Source organism: Marmota marmota, unplaced genomic scaffold, assembly GCF_001458135.2.
Source record: "Marmota marmota marmota unplaced genomic scaffold, marMar, whole genome shotgun sequence".
Classification (NCBI taxonomy): Eukaryota; Metazoa; Chordata; class Mammalia; order Rodentia; family Sciuridae; genus Marmota; species Marmota marmota.
In genome coordinates this window covers 12847415-12868173 of record NW_025999949.1, presented here as the reverse complement: position 1 = coordinate 12868173, position 20759 = coordinate 12847415, and the positions used below count along the sequence as shown (strand labels likewise).

At 31.9% G+C, this 20759-nt stretch overlaps 1 protein-coding gene across 6 annotated transcripts in view; it reads left to right on the top strand.

The window, feature by feature from the left end:
* Csmd3 (CUB and Sushi multiple domains 3) overlaps positions 1–20759 on the top strand; it is a 1105037-nt gene that overhangs the window by 324097 nt on the left and 760181 nt on the right. For all 6 annotated transcript variants that reach the window (XM_048802035.1, XM_048802036.1, XM_048802034.1 and 3 more), the window contains one exon: positions 19999–20111. In XM_048802035.1, the coding sequence (XP_048657992.1) occupies positions 19999–20111 (113 nt within the window). The remainder of the gene's footprint in view (positions 1–19998; positions 20112–20759) is intronic.

Here is a 20759-nt window from a genome sequence, read left to right as displayed (position 1 = left end):
CCATTCTCCTAGTATCTGTATCAGTTCAAGAGATCCAAAAAAAGTCATCGTAAGCAATGACTTAGTTAAGGCAATGATAATATATTGGGAATGTAACTATGAGAAAATAATGAAAGCATTCATATACTGTGAAATTTAGAATATTTATAATTTAAATGTGTATTTGTATATATTAGTAATTAAAGTTTAATTCCTTTTGACAAAAAAGGGTCTATCCTTCCCAGAAAATTTAGAGTAACTTTCTACCCATTCCTTTCTGAGAATAAACCAATTTTTTTCCAAGTGTATGTCTCAAGCACAGGCAAGAGGAATATTATTTGGCAATTGTTATTGATAGGCAAAACAAAACTGTATCAAAATTACTTTTGTTTTCTTATTGAGGTATAATTATTGTACTTAATTTTGCCATTTTTAAGTGTATAGTGTGTATTTTTACAAATATACAATCATGTAGCTACAATAAAGATATTGAATGCTTCCCTTATTTAAATATTGCCTCATGACCCTTAGTAGTTACTTTTTTTCTTCCTTCTTCCTCCTTCCTTGCTTGTTCCCTTAGCAACTACTTCATTGATTTCTGTGTATATGGCATTGCCTTTTTTCAGAATGTCATAAAAAGAATCATAGCATGCAGCCATATGATATATATTATATGTGTTTTTCACATCCAGTGCTTTTGAGATTCATCTATGTTTTTTCAGGTAGCAGTAGTCTATTCTTTTCTATTGGTGAATAGTATTAAATTGTATGAATGTGCCCCAATTATCTATTTATTTATCAGTTCTTATCAAGTTTGGTGATAATGAAGATACTATAAACATTTGTATTCAAGTACTCTTATGCACTTGTTTTCATTTTTATTTGATAAATAATTAGAATTGTTATTACTGGGTTGAATGGTTAAGTGTATATTTAATTTTATAAGAAGTTGTCAAACTGTTTTCCAAACTGGCTGAACTGCATTAAATTCTCACCATCAGTGTATAAAAGTTCAGGTTCATCCAGTTAGCCTTGAGATTTTTAGTTTCATTTTTTTAATCATAGCCTTTTTATGCATAGTAGTTCTCTGTGTGGTATTCTAATCACCTGTTCTCTTAAGTGGATAGTAGTAGTTTTAATTTGTCTTTCCCTAAGGACTAATGATGTTGAACATCTTTATTTACTTCTTTACCTTTTAAAAAAATCTCTTCAGTGAAGTGTTAATGAAAGTTTTCTCTATTTTTGGTTATCTTTATTTTATTTGTAGTTGTGACATTTTCTTTCTATACTGCAGGTACATGTATGTTTTGAATATGTTTATAAATAATTTCTCACAGGCAGTGGCTTGTTTTTTCATTTTCTTGATGATGTATTTCCAGGAACAGAAATTTTTAAACTTTAAGTCCAATTTCTCAGTTAAAAAAAATGATCCAGATCCATCATTTAACCAAGCATAAGCAGTGATTTCATGTTTCTGCTAGAAGTTTTAATATTTCACTTTTAATCTAAAGTCTGTGATCCTTATTGAGTTAATAATCATATATGCCATGTAATTATGCGTAGATATTTTTCTTTTTTCTTTCTTTTTCATTAACATATAGAGTCATTCCATGATTATTTGTTGAAAATATACCCATTTTTCATTGAACCCTTTGTTGAAAATCACTTAATGATATATATGTAGATTTATTTATAGTGTCTTTTCTGTTCCTTTATCTGTGTGTCTCTAATTTCAGCAATACCATATTATCTTTTAGTATACTTTGATAGTCTAATAATATAGTTTTATAGTCAAACTATCATGAGTAATCTAAGTTCTTTTAAAATCTGTTCTAGGTATTTCTTATTTCCACATGAATTTTAGGGTTGTATTATCAATTTCAAAAAAAATGTATTTGGGGAATATTTTTAGAAGCATTATGTTGAAAACAGATACCAATTTGGAGAAAATTGGTATCATAACAATGCTAGTTCCTCCTAAATCTTTATTTACTAGTTTATATATGTGATTTTGCTCAGTCTCTGAAGTTTGTAGCATTCAAAATTCTCATGTTTTCTTATCTCTTTCACTTTTTTTCTAATGGTTGTGGTATATCTTTATTTTGTAATTGCTCATTGCTAATATGTACTAATGCAATTGATTTTTGTACATTAATTTTCAATCCTTAAAAATTGATAAACACATTTGTGAGTTCTACTAGAATTTTATAGCTTCATAAAGATTTTCTGCATAGCCAAACAAGTCTTCTGTAAATAGAGATACTTTTATTCCTTCCTTTAACATCAATAGGCCTTTATTTATTTTTCTTATTTATTGCACTGACAAGAACTTCCAATTCAGTGCTGGATAGGAATGATAAGTATTCACATCCTCAATTTGTTTGTGATCTTAATGAGAACTTAAGCTATAACCTTTTTCTTAGGTGTCCTTTGTCAGGTTAAACGAATTGCTTTCTATCACCAGTTTGCAGAGAATTTCTATTTTAGGAATTCTAGAGCTGAATTTTGTCAAGTATTTTTCTTTTCTGCGTCTATTAAAATGATCATATGGTTTTACTTTTAAAATTTGTTCACAGTGTGACATATGTTGATTGATTTTACAAAATTGAGTCAGACTTACATTCCCCTTGACCATACTTGTTCTGGTGGATTAAATTTGTTATATGTTGTTAAGTATTTTTACATATATATTTTTTTTCATAGAGGAGTGTATTTATAATTTTATTGCTCTATACTGTCATTGCTCAGCTATGTAATCAGGCAACTTTTACCCTTGTGAAATTAGTTGGTAAATATTTTCTTCTGTATTCTGAGACAAGTGTATAAATGGTATTATTTCTTCCTTACATATTTAATAGACTTTAGCAGGTAGCTGTGTGTACCAAGATGTTCCTCCTTGGAAGGTTTTGAATATAAATTTTATTTGCAGCTTAGAAATAAGACTATACACAGTACATCTTTTAGAATAAGCTTTGTTTATATATATNATATATATATATATATATATATATATATATATATATATATATATATATATATATATCAAGAAATTTCGTACTTTATCTCTCAAAACAATTGGCATGAAGTTGTTCACAATATTATTTTATTATTATTGAAATATCTTCATTGTATCTACTGATAATCCTGTCATTTTCCAGTAGTTTCTATTCTCTTTGTTTCTCTCTCTCTCTCTCTCTCTCTCTCTCTCTCTCTCTGTATGTGAATGTGTGTATCTCTTTATTTGATCAGTCTAGTAAGACATTTATTAATTTTACTAATCTTTAATTTTTCTCTGTTGTTTTTCTTATTTCATTTCCATTGCTTTCAATTTTTGTTATTATTCCTTTCCTTTCACTTAAATTGGGTTTATTTTTTTCTGATTTTTAAAAAAGTGGCTTTAGATTATCAATTTTAAATTTTTCTTTTTTTTCTAAATCAATAATGTAATACTTTAAAATTTCCTCTATTCTCTGTTAAATTTCTGATTGATCATGTAAGCTCTTCAACTAAATGCCTATTTGTGTCTCTTTCTCATTTTTTGAGTGGATTTCAGCAGTGGAGTTGGGAATGCTTTATATATTCTAGAAAAAAAAGTCCTTTATCAGATATGTAATATATAAATGTTTTGTGTTTTATGGCTTATCTTTTCATCTTCTTATTCAGTGCCTTCTGCATAGCAAAAATATTTGCTCTTGATGAGAACCAACTTTTCAGTTTTTACTTTTAGGAATCAGGTTTCTGGATGCAATTTTGAAAATCTACCTGGCTTGGAAACAGAGATTTTCTCAAGTATGTTTTTTCTAAGTGTTTTACAATGTTACCTTTAAATCAATGATCAACTTTGAGCTATTTTACAATTTGTGTAAAGTTTAGATTCATTTCTTGCCTGTGGTTGTCCCATCGCTGTAGCACAATTTATGGACAACCAATCATTCCTCTCTTAAATTACTTTATACAATTTAATCAAGTGTCAACTGAGTACATTTGTTTTGGTTTATTTCTAGGTTTTCTGTTCTGTTCCTCTATTCAATTTGTATATTAAGCTTTGACAGTGAGAAAGAATGCTGTCATTTTATTTTACTTTTCCAATTTTACTTTAACTCTTGCTGGTTCCATGACTTTCTATATAAGTTTTATAGTGATCTTAGCAGTGTTTACAGAAAAGAAAATTGCTGGAGTTTCAATAGAAGTTGCATTAAATCTATAGATAATTTTAGGGAGAATAGAAACTTTTTACTGGTATGTCATCCGATTCATGAACACATGTATTTCTCTTCATTTACTTAGATCTTGGATTTCTTTCATTACATATTACAATTTCTAAGTAAAAAGCCTATAAACAATTTACCAGATTTATACATACATATTTGATTATCTTCAGAGTAATTGTAAATTGTATTGTGTATTTTATTTCAGTTGTCACTTGTTCACTGTTAATGTGCAGAAACATGATTGATTTTTGTATGTTCATGTTATATCCTACAATTTGGCTGAGCTTACTAGGTCTAGAATTTTTGTTTTTTTGGTGGATTTCTTAGAATTTTCTGTGTAAATGAATCTGTCATTTGAAATAAAGACAGTTTTACTCCTTGTCATTCCATATATATTTATTTTTCCCTCATATCTTATTACCCTGGCTAGAATTTCCATTACTGTGTTGAATAAAAGTGGTGAGTGAAGACATCCTTGATGTATTTCTGATTTTTATTGGGAAAGCATCCTGTGATACAACATCAAGGAGGTTGTTAGTTGTAGCTTTTATTTGTATATGTACTTGATCAAGTTAAGGATGTTTCTTCCATTCCTGATTTACTGAAGAGTTTTTGTCATGAATGAATATAGGAGATTATCAAATGCTTTTTCTATCAAACTATTGTTTCAATAATTTGATTTTTCTTCTATAATTACCATATGCTAGATTATATTGATTGATTTTCAAATGTTGGATCAGCCTCATATAACTTGGAAAACAATCTCAGTAGGTCATATTATATAATTATTTTTATTGAATGCTAGATTGAATTTTTTTCATTTTATTGATTTTATTTTTTTAAATACATGGCAGCGGGATGCATTACAATTCTTATTACACATGTATGCCATAATTTTTCATATCTCTGTTTGTATATAAATTATGTTGACACCCAATTTGAGTCTTTATACATGTGTTTTTATAATGATGTCCATCACATTCCACCATCCTTGCTAACCCCCTACCCACTCCCTTCCCCTCCCATCTCTTTTCTCTATCTAGAATTCATCTAATCCTCCCATGCTCCCTCTCCTTACCCCACTATGAATTAGCCTCTTTATATCAGAAAAAAAAAAAAAAACATTCTGCATTTGTTTTTCTGGGAATGGCTAACTTCACTTAGCATTATCTTCTCCAACACCATCCATTTACCTGCAAATACCATGATTTTATTCTCTTTTACTCAGCATTAAAAGAGAATATAATGCTAGATTAAATTTCATAATATTTTATTGAGGTTTTTTTACAGGAGTTCACAAGAACATTGGTTTGCATTTTTTTTTTTGTACCAGGGATTGAACTCAGGGGCATTCAATCACTGAGTCACATCCCCAGCCCTATTTTGATTTTATGTAGAAACGGCCTCACTGAGTTACTTAGCACCTTGCCATAGCTGAGGCTAGCTTTGAACCTGTGATCCTCCTGTCTGAGCCTCGTGAACAGCTGGGATTATTAGGCATATGCCACCATACCTGGCCTGCAGTATTTTAAAAAGATTTTTTGTACTGATTTTATTCTTATATTCTTATTTGTACTGATTTCTGTTCTTATTGCCAGGATAATACTAAACTCATAAAATGAATCGAGAAGTTTTTAGTCCTCTTCTAATCTCTGGAAAAATGTGGGTAAAAATTCCTTATCTATTTTGAAGAGTCATCTAAAAATATCAAGGTCTGGAGATTTTGGAGGACAGCTTTTTAATTACAAATTCAGTATTTAAATGATTATAATATCATTTATTTATTCTATTTTATCAATTAAATTTTGACAGTTAAATATGCACACATATGTTAAATCTAAAATATATGCAGGAATTTTTCTAAAGCATGCATTTATATAAAAGCAATTCTAGTCTAAAATATCCATCATTTCCAACAAAGTAAAAATATAAAAGAATTTAAGAAAATGTATTTAAAGACTTAATAAATACAACATGGATCCTTATCTCAACTTCTTTCATTTAGAATATGGATAATATAGCAATATGAAAGTTGAACATGTAATAGAAGAACTTTAACAAATCTGAAGCATAATTATGGAAATGAGTGATAAATGAGAAACCAGAGTGGGGTCACAAATGGTATAGATAACATAAGGGACATGTGGGTAAAGGGGAGGAAGAGAAGGAAAGGGAAGGAATTTGAGAAGAGTCAACAGTCTCCTTTGCTTTGTGAATACTTTCTAACATATGGCTTTCTAATAATTTGATTGCATTTATAATGCTTAGCTTCTTAATGCTCTTGATTCTTTTTCAGCTTAGTGACTTTTGCATATCTAACCAAGGATGTGGATGGATTACTGTCTCAAGCAAACACAGACTGTTCAGTGTAGATCTCTGTATATTCCACATATACCTTATTCATGATTTAATATGATATGGAAGATTAATACTTTTGGGGGAGTACTGGTGATTTAATCCAAAGGCAATTTACTCCTGAGTTACATACCCAGCCTTTTTTTCTTTTTTTCTTTTGAGACAGTCTCACAAAGTTTTATAGGGCCTTGCTAAGTTGTTGAGGCTAGCCTTGAACTTGCAATCCAAGCTTCCTGAGCTGCTAGAATTACAGATATGCACCAGTCCACCAGGCAGAAGATTAATACTTTTAATATCATCACATATAGTTGCTAAAATAATTTTTCAATTTATATTACCTTGTAGAGCATAATAGAACACTTAGTAATTTTTGTTTCTTTCTTTCACTTTTTTACAGTTTTTTTTAACAGATGATTGTATTTTTTAGGACTATGAAATACATTCTATCCAAAAATGAAAGATAAACAATATGTTTCTGAAAGGGTTTTATATGAAAATTCTACTACTTGTTATTGGCTATGATGGCATAGCATGGAAATAAGAAAGTGTTTATAATGTATAAATTTAAAAATTCTAAAATAAAATAACAACAACAAAAAACAGAATATGTGGCTACAAAAGAGCAATTCAAAGAATTATTGGTCAGTGAAACTTCACCTCAAGGCATTGTTGGTAGGTAATGTTCAGAGAACACTTTTGAGAAATTTGCAATACAATATTACTTCATTTAATTAGTGTCATTATATACAATTTGAAATGTGCTTATTAATTTGATAAATCCAATGTAGATCCTAACTGAACTTCTTATCTTTGATAAAATGCATGATATAACAAAATGAAAGCAATGAGATGCATCACAGGAAGAGAAAAGGGCTTTTTTCAGTGAGCAGAATGATAACCATCAGCATAGAGAATTGAAGACTTACAAAGGAAATAGAATTTTAAATGGATCTTGAATAAAGAACGAAAACATTTGATAATGGTGAAGTGGAATTAATGTCATACATTATAAAGAGTATGAAAAAAAAACATAAGGTATTAAAAGGACATGTACCCAAATAGTTTCCATTTCTTTATTTTCTGATAAATAATGCCATTGTAGATCTACTATAAATCATTGGGTTAAGCACCAGGGATATAATGAGTTACATAAAAACGTAAAATAGTAGAAGAGATAGAAAACTTACTACTATTACAAAGTAATAAATGACATGATGAAAATATGCAGATGGCTTTGTGGGAACAGAAAAGGAGAATCGGTATTGATTTTAGCCTTAGAACTTTAAGTCTGGCTTCCCTGAGAATGATTAAGTAAGTAAATGTAAACCAGTTTTATTCATTTCAGTCTTAAGTATGTGAAAAGGCTCTGAGATGATGAATGAATTTGAGGGACTAATTGCAAGTAAACAGGACAATTTAATTGACAAGGTCATGTGGAATAGAATATTCCTGAGAAATAGATGTTACTTCAATGATAGAGAAAAAAGAAGGTCAAACAGGTGAAAGATCTAGAGAGAGCAAGAGCAGTAAAGAGACTAGTAAAATTTGGAAAGAGTATGAAAATTTTAGTGGGAAAGTGGGACTTTAGAATCAAGGAGTAGATGATGAGAATAATCCTGTATTGAAGATTTGACTCTATGACTTCTAAAATTGAGAAAACACAGATCATTACTCTTGAATAATTTTAGAGGAATGGAAAGATTAAAAACAATTATAACAACAAACTAAGGTCCACCAAAGATGACACTGGTTATTTCAAAAGCTAATTTTGAGAAAGTTTAGAAACCAAAGAGGTCCAAAATGGGGAATCAACAAAAAACATGTAAACTAAAGGAATAGGATTAGAATAGTTTCAGGGACTTCTGAAACAATAGCAAATACCCATATTTTCTTAGATTTGTTATATTTGACTTACTTTCAAAAGAATATTATCATTATTTTCCTTAAAGTGATGAATACAAAACAAAATACTGCATCCAATTTTAAATATCAGTTTATGATTTATTTACTTATATGTAGAAAAATATATACATAAAAACAATTTTTGAAAGATTAATTGTGGCAAAGTACATTGTATTATTATTAGCATTTCTTCATATATTATGCAGTGAAATTTGCTGTCATTTTTATCATGTCATTTCAATAAGAAAGACATGTTGAGTTCTTCTTTGGTACAAATGACTATAGTAGATTAAAAATTTATGACATTTATTATGATTATGATTATTTTGCTACCAGGGATTGAACCCAGGGGTGCTTAACCACTCAGCAACACTCCCAGACCTTTTTTGTATTTTATTTAGAGACAGGGTCTCACTGAGTTTCTTAGGGCCTCACTAAATTGATGAGGTTGACTTTGAACTCAGGATCCTCAAACCTCAACCTCCTGAGGTTTTAATTCTCTTTAAATCTAAATTAGCAATTTAAGACATTCAATGGCTATGGATTTTTTAATCTTTTTTGTAACATTTAAATTATTTTAGATATGCATGACAATAGGGTGTATTTTGATATATTATACATACATGGAGTGCAACCCATTCCAATTTTGATCCCATTCTTGTGGTTGTACATGATGTGGAGTAACACTGGTTGTGTATTCATATATGAGCATAGGAAAGCTATGGTCAATTTATTCTACTGTCTTTCCTATTCCCAACCTGCCTCCCACCCCTTCATTCCCCTTTATCTAATCCAATGAATTTTGATACTTGCCCTCCTTACCCTCTCTTTTTATGTGTTAGCATCTACATATGAGAGAGACCATTCAGCATTTGTTTTTTTGGAACTGGCTTATTTCATTTAGCATGATATACTCCAGTTCCATCCATTTACCAGCAAATGCCATAATTTATTTCATTCTTCTATATGGCTTAGTAATATTCCTTGTTTTTGTATACCATATTTTCTTTATCCATCTGTTGAAGGGCACCTTGGTTGATTCCATAGCTCATCTATTGTGAATTAAGCTGCTATAAATATTGATGTGGCTGCATCACTGCAGTATGCTGATTTTAAGTTTTGGGAGGTATAAGCCAAGGACTGAGATAACTAGGTCAAGTGGTAGTTTCATTCCAAATTTTCTAAGGAGTCTCCATTATTGCTTTCAAATTTAATTTCTTTATCATATCCCTTCTTTTAATTTATTTTGTGTATATCATTGGCTACCATCTGAAAATTTTCTATTCATTTTTTATTTAAATTTTTAATTTTCACTTTGTAATACCATGGAATTTGTCTTTGTTAGTACTTACTATATTGAGAATAAATGTCTAGGAAATACCTGTTAAATACCTAAATATTCTCTCCATTGGCTTTATATTGGAATCTCATTGCCTTTATATCAGAATGAACCTACATTTGCTTACTCTGAAATGACTCTAATGATTAGCATAGGAATAATAATGAGTTATATTTAAGGAATATCTCTCTTAGTATTTAAGAAATTAATTGTCTATATAAACTCGTTTAATAAGATATTTCTAGATGGCATATATAGATATATATGTGTATATTTAAATTGATTTAAAAAATAAATGACAGCAGAATGCATTACAATTCCTATTACACATATACAGCACAATTTTTCATATCTCTGGTTGTATATAAAGTATATTGATGCCAATTTCTGTCTTCATACATGTATTTTGGATAATGATGTCTATTGCATTCTACCATCCTTTCTAACCCGCTGTCCCCTCCCTTTCCCTCCCATCCCCGCCCCTATCTAGAGTTCCTCTAATCCTCCCATGCTCCCCTTTCCTACCCCCCTATGAATCAGCTTCCTTATATCAGAGAAAACATTTGGCATTTTTTTTTTTTTGGCGGGGGAGGTGGTTGGCCAATTTCACTTAGCATTATCTTCTCCAAAGCCATCCATTTACATGCAAATGCCATGATTTTATTATCTTTTAATGCTGAGTAAAATTCTATTGTGTGTATATGTCACATTTTTCTTATCCATTCATCTACTGAAGAGCATCTAGTTTGGCTCCACAGTTTAGCTATTGTGAATTGTGCTGCTATAAACATTGATGTGGTTGTGTCCCTGTAGTATACGGATTTTAAATCCTTTGGGTATAGGCTGAGGAGAGGGATAGCTGGGTCAAATGGTGGTTCCATTCCCAGATTTCCAAGGAATCTCCATACTGCTTTCCATATTGGCTTCACCAATTTGCAGTCCCACCAGCAATGTATGAGTGTACCTTTTTCCTCATATCCTTGCCAACACTTATTGTTGTTTGCCTTCATAATAACTACCATTCTGACTGGAGTGAGATGGAATCTTAAGAATAGTTTTGATTTACATTTCTCTATTTGTTAGAGATGATGAACTTTTATATATATATTTGTTGATTGATTGTATATCCTCTTCTGAGAAGTGTCTGTTCAGGTCCTGGGCCCATTTATTGATTAGGTTACTTGTTTTATTGGTGCTTAGCTTTTTGAGTTCTTTATCCTAGAGATTAGTGCTCTATCTGATGTGTGAGGGATAAAAATTTGCTCCCAGGATGTAGGCTCTTTATTCACCTCACAGATTATTTCTTTTGCTGAGAAGAAACTTTTTAGTTTGAGTCCATCCCATTTATTTATTCTTGGCTTTAATTCTTGTGCTGTAGAGCTCTTATTAATCCCACATGATGAAGATTAGGGCCTAGTTGTTCTTTTATTAAATGCAGATTCTCTGGTTTAATTCCTAGGTTCTTGATCCACTTTGAGTTGTGTATTTGGTGAGATATAGGGGTTTAATTTCATTTTGTTGCATATAGATTTCTAGTTTTCCCAGCACCATTTGTTGAAGATGCTATCCTTTTTCCAATGCATGTTTTTGGCCCCTTTGTCTAATATAAGATAATTGTAATTTTGTGTTAGTTTCTATGTCCTCTATTCTGTACCATTGGTCTACCAGTCTGTTTTTGTGCCAATACCATGCTGTTTTTGTTACTATTGCTCTGTAGTATAGTTTAAGTTCTGGTATAGTGATGCCACCTGCTGCACTCTTCCTGCTAAGGATTGCTTTAGTTATTCTGGGTCTCTTATTTTTTCAGATGAATTTCATGATTGCTTTTTCTGTTTCTATGAGGAATGCCATTGGGATTTTGATGGGAATTGTATTAAATCTATATTGTACTTTTGGTAGTATGGTCATTTTGATAATATTAATCCTGCCTATCCAAGAGTAAGGTAGATCTTTCCACTTCTAAGGCCTTCTTTGATTTCTTTCTTTAGGGTTCTGTAGTTTTCATCATATATAGATCTTTCATCTCTTTCGTTAAGTTGATTCCTAAGTATTATTTTTTGGAGGCAATTGTAAATGGGGTAGTTTTTCTCATTTCCTTCTAAGAGGATTTGTCATTGATATACAGAAGTGCCTTTGATTTATGTGTGTTGATTTTATATCCTGCTACTTTGCTGAATTCATTTACTAGTTCTAGACATTTTCTGGTGGAGCATTTTGGGTCTTCTAGGTATAGAATCATATCACCAGCAAATAGTGCTAATTTAAGTTCTTCTTTTCCTATACATATCCCTTTAATTTCTTTTGTCTGTCTAATTGCTCTGGCCAGTGTTTCAAGAACCATGGTAAATAAAAGTGGTGAAAGATGGCATCCCTGTCTTGTTCCAGTTTTTAGAGGGAATGCCTTTAATTTTTCTCCATTTAGAATGATGCTGGCCTGAGGCTTAGCATAGATATCCTTTATGATGTTGAGGTATGTTCTTGATATCCCTAGTTTTTCTAGTGTTTTGAACATGTAAAGGTGCTGTATTTTGTCAAATGCTTTTTGTGCATCTATTGAGATGTGCATATGATTCTTATCTTTGAGTCTGTTGATGTGATGAATTACGTTTATCGATTTCCATATGTTGCATCCCTGGGATGAATCCCACTTGATCACGGTGGACAATCTTTTTGATATGTTTTTGTATTTGATTTGCCAGAATTTTATTGAGAAGTTTTGCATCTATGTTCATTAAAGATATTGGTGTAAAGTTTTCTTTCTGTTATGTGTCTTTGCCTGGTTTTGGGATCAGGGTGATATTGGCCTCATAGAATGAGTTTGGTAGTGCTGCCTTGTTTTCTATTTCCTGAAATAAATTGGAGAGTATTGGTATTACCTCTTCTTTAAAGGTCTTGTAGAACTCAGGTGTGTATCCATCTGGTCCTGTGCTTTTCTTGGTTGGTAAGCTTCTGATGGTGTCTTCCATTTCAGTGGTTTGTTTAATTGTATCTTCCTGATTCAATCTGGGCAAATCATATGACTTAGGAAATTTGTCAATGTCTTCAATGTCTTCTATTTTATAGGAGTATAAGGTTTCAAAATAATTTCTAATTATCCTCTGTATTTCTGTCTATTATGATATTACCTTTTCCATTATGTATGCTGGTAATTTGAGTTTTCTCTCTCCTCTTCATTAGAGTAACTAAGGGCTGGCAATTTTATTTATTTTTTCAAAGAACCAACTTTTTGTTTTGTAAATTTTTTTGAATTTTTTAAATTTAAATTTTATTAATTTTTGCTCAAATTTTAATTATTTCTTGCCTTCTACTGATTTTGCTGCTGATTTGTTCTTCTTTTTCTAGGGCTTAGAGATGTAGTGTGAGGTCATTTATTTGTTGACTTTTTCTTCTTTTAAGTAATGAACTCAATGCAATGAATTTTCCTCTTAGTACTGCTTTCATAGTATCCCAGAGATTTCAATATGTTGTGTCTATGTTCTCATTTACCTCTAAAAATTTTTAATCTCCTCCTTGATGTCTTCTGCAACCCATTGTTCATTAATTAGAATATTGTTTAGTCTCCAGGTGTTGGAGAAATTTTTATTTTTTATTCTGTCTGTCACTGATTTCCAATTTCATTTCATTATGATCTGCTAAAATTCATGGTAGTATCTCTACTTTTTTTATTTGCTAAGAGTTGCTTTTTGGCATATTATATGGTCTGTTTTAGAGAAGGATGACATGTGCTGAGAAGAAAGTGTATCCACTTGTTGCAGGTTGAAATATTCTATGTATGTCAGTTAAGTCTAAGTTATTGATTATATTATTGACTTCTGTAATTTCTTTATTCAACTTTTGTTTGGAAGATCTATCCAGTGGTGAGAGAAGTGTGTTAATGTCACTCAAAATTATTGTGTTGTGATCAATTTGACTCTTGAACTTGAGAAGAATTTGTTTGATGAACATAGCTGCACCATTGTTTGGGGCATATATATTTATGATTTTTATGTCTTATTGGTGTATGGTTCCATTGAGCAGTATGTAATGTCCATCTTTTTCACTTTTGATTAACTTTGACTTGAAGTCTACTTTTTTTGGTATGAGGATGGAAATCCCTGCTTGCTTACGCAGTCCATGTGAGTGGTCTGATTTTTCCCAACCTTTTACCCTCAGTCTGTGTATGTCTTTTCATATCAGATGAGTCCCTGTAGGCAGCATATTGTTGGGTCTTTTTTTTTTTTAAGTCCAATCTGCTAGCCTGTGTCTTTTAATGGTGAGTTTAAGTCATTAATATTCAGGGTTATTATTGAGACATGGTTTGTGTTCGCAGCCATATTTTTTTTTTTATTTTTCTTATTTAACTTGACTTGATTTTCTTCTTTGATTAGTTTTTCCTTTAGGGTACTACCTTCCTCTGCTGATTTTAATTGTTGTTTTTTATTTACTCTTCATGGAATATTTTGCCAAGGATGTTTTGTAGTGCCAGTTTTCTAGCTATACATACTTCTAACTTTTGTTTATCATGGAGTATTTGTATTTCATCTTCAAATCTAAGCTTAATTTTGCTGGATACAAGATTCTTGGTTGACACCCATTTTCTTTCAGAGCTTTATATATGTTGTTCCAGGATCTTCTAGTTTTCAGGGTCTGTGTTGAAAAATCTGCAGTTATCCTTACTGGTTTTCCCCTATATGTAATCTGATTCCCTTCTCTTGTGGCTTTTAATAGTCTCTCCTTATTCTGTATATTGGGCATTTTTATTATAATGTGCCTTGTTGTGGATCTGTTGTGATTTTGTGCATTTGGTGTCCTTTAGACTTCTTGAATTTGGATTTTCAATTTATTCTTCATGTTTGGAAAATTTTCTGATATTATTTCATTGAATATAATGTTCATTCCTTTGGTTTAGACCTCTAAGTCTTCCTCTATCCCAATACTCTTAAATTTGGTTTTTTTATGATGTCCTATATTTCTTAAATGTTCTTTTCATGGTTTCTTACCATTATCACTGTGTGGTCTATATTTTTTTAAAGATTATATATTTTATCTTCATTGTCTGGTGTCCTGTTTTCCAAGTGGTCTACTCTGTTGGTGACGCTTTCATTTGAGCTTTTAATTTGGTTTATTGTTTCTTACATTTCAAGGATTTCTGGTTTTTTGTTGTTGTTGTTGTTGTTTTAGAACCTCTATCTCCCTATTTGAAGTGATCTTTTGCTTCCTGGATTTGTTTATGTAGCTCCTTGTTGAAGTGATCTTTCACTGCTTGTATTTGCTCTCTTATATCTTCCTAGAGTTCGCAGAACATTTTAACCATGTATATCCTGAACTCTTTCTCTGCCATTTTTTTTCTGCTGTGGCTGCCAATTATTCTAATGATGTGGTGTCTTGATTTGTTTGGTGTAATTTCTTCCCTTGCCTTTTCATGTTGCTTGTAGGTCTGGGGTGTTATTGTTTTTACCCTATAGATTTGTAGTGCTCTTGTAGGGTTCCAGGATCCCTTTTTGTGGGGAAGGACAATGTTAACAGATCCCAATATCAACAATATATCACCTCTGAACAATTTTTTGTCATTAAGGCATTTACAGTTTAATTTCAATGTACAGAAATGTTGGATTTCATTATTAACTAAATTATAATCAGTAGTTTTGTAAAATTTTTTACAGTTTCTGATGGTGGACAATGAACTGGGGGTGGGGCATAGAACAATATGCTGAGGAGGAAGGATGTGAGGATATAGAGTTAATATATCTTAGGAAATCTGAAAGAGAAGTCTAATAAAGAAGGTTAGTAGCAAGAGAATAGACAGGAAGTAATTTAGGGTAGACAAGTATGGGGGAAGACAGAAGAGTACATAAAACAAACACACATATGCATTTAGAAAAATACAGGATGTTAAAATAATAAAATTTTGAGGGGGAAAGAAAAATGAAAGAAAAAAGAGAACAAAAAAGGATGTATATAATACCTCTAGATTTTATTATTGGGATGACTCAGTCCTCAAAATCCTATTTGTTGCAAAGTTCTTGGTTTCACATAGGGGATGTGAGGATTGGAGGATAGAGGGTTGGAAGAGAGAAAAAAAAATTACTTGAAAGAAGAAACCAGGGTTGTTGCTAGTTTTAGAGATCCATATCTTTTCTGTTTTTCTTCTCATCCAATAGGTGGGGTCATCTGTTTTAAGCTGGTGTCTCTGCGCTCAGGATGGTGGAAGTAACCAGGGTTGGAAGACTGGTTCTGGTATAGGGTGTCTGGAAGCAGGGAGTGCCACCTGTCAGTCCTTGCAGAGAGACTACATTTCATGGGTCTCTTTTTGGGACTGCTCGTCTGACTTGAGCACTCTCTCTCTCTTGCCTGGAGATTTCCTAGTTCCTGGTCTCTCTGTTAGGTTCCAAACTTTAGTCCCTTCTCCCTCTCACTTAGCAGTTCCCAACTGCAGGACGCCTTACACCAAGGCTCACACCAGGTGGGCCGACGCCCTGGTGGCACTGCACACCTGCCCAACTGAGAGCTATTTCTGTGTTGTGTGGTCAGTGTGTCGAGTTATCACTGCTGGAGAGAGGTTGGGGGGAGTTGGCTAGCTGGTACCTGGCCAGATCCATATCTTTTCTGTCAGATGAAGATCCGATCTGAGAGCTGACCCCACTAAATATGGCAAGAAATGTTATCCAAGATGGAGTCCATCTGCTTCTAGTGCCAGGATGTCTGGTGACGTTGGGGGAGCCAGGTGATGGCATTGTGCTGTGGGTAAGTAGTAGCTGAGTGACTTGCGTGGGAGCAGAGTGCAGTCTGAAGTCTACAGAGGTGCTGATAGGTGATTCTGCTAAGCTGGTTGTGAGCTGTGTGTGGGTTAGAACTGTGGGCTTTGGGTTTAGGGAGGCAGGAGTCCTGAGTCCTACTCGAACGCTGAGGCTCTGAGCCCTGCTCTGGGGTCACAGCGCTGGTGATTTCTGCAGAAATCAGCTGTATTTGGGTCCTATTATACTCTCTGAGATGCATTATTCCAACTAGGTGAGATCTGGATCATGGAGTGTCACAGAATGCTGCCTCCCTCTGGCCCACCATCTTGGAATCTGTCAGATGGTATACATTTTTTATCCCTCACTTTACATTTCATTTTAAAGTTGTTCTGATAACATAAGAAATAAGAAACAGAGATATGTAGATTCATTTACTAGATCGTTCCATATGTTTAAATAATGAGAAATATTAAGACATAAAACCCACCTGGTTCCATTAACCAAAATGCTATAAACTTCCCCTTAGATTTTAGGGGAATGTTGTGGCATAAATAACCTGTAGTTCAGTTTGTTGGACTATCTAAGGTCTTGCTTCATACATTGAGACATCAAAGGCTGTCAGAAATATATTAGTCCTCCCTTAAGTATTGTTTTGCTTTCTGCATTTTCACTTAGTCAACAGTGGTCTGAAAATTCTACATGGAAAATTGCAAAAATAAACAATTCATAAGTTATACATTGAGTGTCAATTTAAGTAACATGATAAATCTCATGCCATCCTATGCTGTCTGTCCCTGGTGTGACTTATCTCTTTCCCTGGTATATTCACACTGTATATGTTACCTGCTTCTTAATTACTTAGTAGCCTTTTTGGCTATTATATAGGCTTTCATGCTATTGCAGTGTTGTGATCAAGTGATTGTATTTTACTTAATAATGGTTTCAATGTGAAAGAGTAGTAATGCTGGCAATTCGGTAATTCAGATATGCTGAAGAGACACTGAAAAGTGTTTTCTTTAGGTGAAAAGGTTAAAAATACAATAAGAAGTTTTGAGAAGGAAAGAGACCACATTCATATAATATTTGTTTTTACATATATTGTTATAGAAATTTTGAGAGGCAACATTCATATAAACTTTGTTTTTACAGTGTATTTTTATAGTTGAATTTTATTATTCATTATTGTTGTTAGTCTCTTACAGAGTAAAATTTATAAAATAGTCTTCTTTATAAGTATGTTTTATAGAAAAAAATCTATGTAGAGTTTGTAAGTATGTATCCTTATTTGTTCAGTGCAGTTCTTGGAATCCATCACCCACGGATACAAGAGGGACAGTTATTTTCTCTCATTTCCTCCTCTGTTTAACTGACACCATTTCTACATGTCATGCACATTCTGCCTTTTGCTTCTACAGCTCTACTTTTTTGAGTTTTTCCCATTTGGATTCCTAAAAGTGAATTCAAGATACAAACTTTAGTTGTATAATAGTTATCACTTGTTTTGGTGTACTTCATTGGTTAAAATATCTTAGGTGTCCTTGGAAAAGCTGGAAAGTTTATCCTTTTTATGGAGTTGTTCATTTCATCTTCTTTCTCCTATCATTTTTCTTAATGTTAATTTTCATCTATTGGATCTTTTAAAGGGTCTATTTCCAAACTCTGTGCTTCAGTGTATTATCATCATCCATGTACTATAGTCTCATTACATTTAGAAATGTGTGTCGTCTAGCAAAATAACTTATATTTCCATAACTTACACATAAATTGGATATTCATGCTCATCTAATCAGGGAATTGATCTGAACCAAATTGTTAGTCAAAATTTGGTCTGAGCCATACCACTCTATAGAAAATATATTTGAATTGAATCCAAATATTTTTTCACAAAATTGCTGCTTGAACCAAGCAAACCAACAAACCCAGGAAAATATAACCTAGATTTTTTTGTAAGGTAATAGAATAAAATATAAAACTTGAGTCTTAAAATTGTATACATGTCTATTTTATGTCTTTATTTACTAAATTCAGACATGGAAACAATCAGGCAGCTGAACCAATAACAAGAGAAAATAGACAATTAGTAGGAAAGAGAAAATTTCTAACCAGGGATGGAAATGAGAAATGTACTTGATAGACCCCAACTTGTATAGGTTGGAATCAAACATTCTGTATACAGCAGACACAAAGATGCAATAGAAGTGAATTTATATTCAGTGAGCATGCACTAGAAATAGTGGCTAGCTTGTAAACATCCTAGGAAAGGTGAGTTTTCAGGGTTAAGGGTGATTGATGGGTGTTGGAAAAGGGTCTTTGCATCAACACACATATCCATCATCTCTAATTACATGTGCAGTTACAGATTTTACATCCTATTCCTACCAGGTCCCTAGCATAACAGATTGCCAAGCACTGTGAGGAGAATTGTAACCCCTTCAAACCACCACACAGACACAATCACAAACTGACAAATCAGCCATTTTCCCTTCTGAAAAAGAAAGGTATGAGCTTAAAAGAATGGTGTAGACAAAGACTTTACTAGGAAGCCTTGATCTAAAAGTCCCCTGCAGTAGATGATAGTCTTGTTTTTAAGAATCTTTTACCATGATTTATATCATGCATATAGAATTTAAATGGTTAGGTACACAGAGGAAATATATGAGGGAGATTTTTCTTTATTGAATGAAATCAGAAAAACTGCCTTGCTGGAAATCCTAAAAAGATTAAGAAGCAAAAATTACTCCCTATTTTAATCATGACTAATATAAAGAGCATAAATTCAATAATTTTACTTAATTTGTTTTAAGAGATTATTAAATGCCATCTTTGTGAAAAAATATGTCAAGACTAAATAAATATTCCAGACAAATGTTTTCTGACTATCCATTGGAGTAGGGTTCTAATAAATTATGGTAGTATAAAATATAAGGAAAGCTAGGTAACTGTGAAAATTTATGATACTATAAAATTTCACTTAAGTAATCCTTGTCTACAAAGAGCCATTATGAAATTTGAATCCAATATAAAATACTTATATATGTATATATATGGATTATATGAAAAATATCTAACTCACTCTCAATATGGGATATCAATTTCTTTGAAGAATTTCAGTTTTGTAACTATATTTTATCAATATGTTCATGAGGAACACAATGACCAGCACCATCAATTAAGCACCAATTATATTTATTATTATCAGTGTAGTAAATGTATTATTGGTGCAATAAATATGAGTGAATAAAAAATCATATGTGGTTGAAATTTTACAGTTTACTTTGTTAACATTCAAAACCTAATTGGAACACTGAATTTGAAACTGTGCTATTCTATGATTAATTTTACAATGCATAAATAAATTTCACTTATTCTTAAAAGTTGACAACACAAAGTCATAATTTTTGTACAGGTTGATACTTTTTTGGTCCCAATTCAGTGAAAATTTTTTTACTGCTGAAAAGCTTTTTAAATTTTTATGTTCTTGTCTTTCATAATCCAGGTTATCTGGAATGAATATACCACCACCAATTATCAGCAACAAAAACTGGCTCAGACTGCATTTCGTTACAGACAGCAATCACCGATATCGTGGATTTAGTGCTCCATATCAAGGTACATTTAATAACTACCTTTTCCTCTCTTGATGTGTAAAATTATTTTAGTATGCACAACTGCATTTTCTGATGGAAAAAAAAGATATCAATATAAATTTAGCATTTATAGATGGTAATTTGAATAGGCAAATGTCATTCTCTTGCTGAGGAAATAATGTGATCATAACTAAATTGCAATATTAAAGTTAGCTGATTTTTACAGCACAATATCTAGATTAAAGAATCAGATGACTCAAAAAAGATAATATGTAACAGATATAATATTCTGATGTAATATGGTGTTTAAACGATTTGGGATGCTACTAGAAACTGGACCACAAATAATTGTCTGCAATTGTAACAGGCTCTTCATCACTTGGAATCCATTTCTATACACAATGTGCTTATTATTGTTAGTTTAATGAACCTTGCTAGGAATCTTATTTACCAATTTTATTAACAGGTACAATTTTGGATAAGTAGAATATAATATTTTGTGTATTAACTTTGAGAAAAATCATTGAAACAAGATTATTATGAAAATAGAGTACAAATGAAAAAGTAACTTTTACATTGTTCAGTTTTATTATGTGGATTTAGTGTACTTTATCCTAAGATTGTTTATGTTAATAATTTATTTCATTCCAGTAGTATATCAGCAATTGTT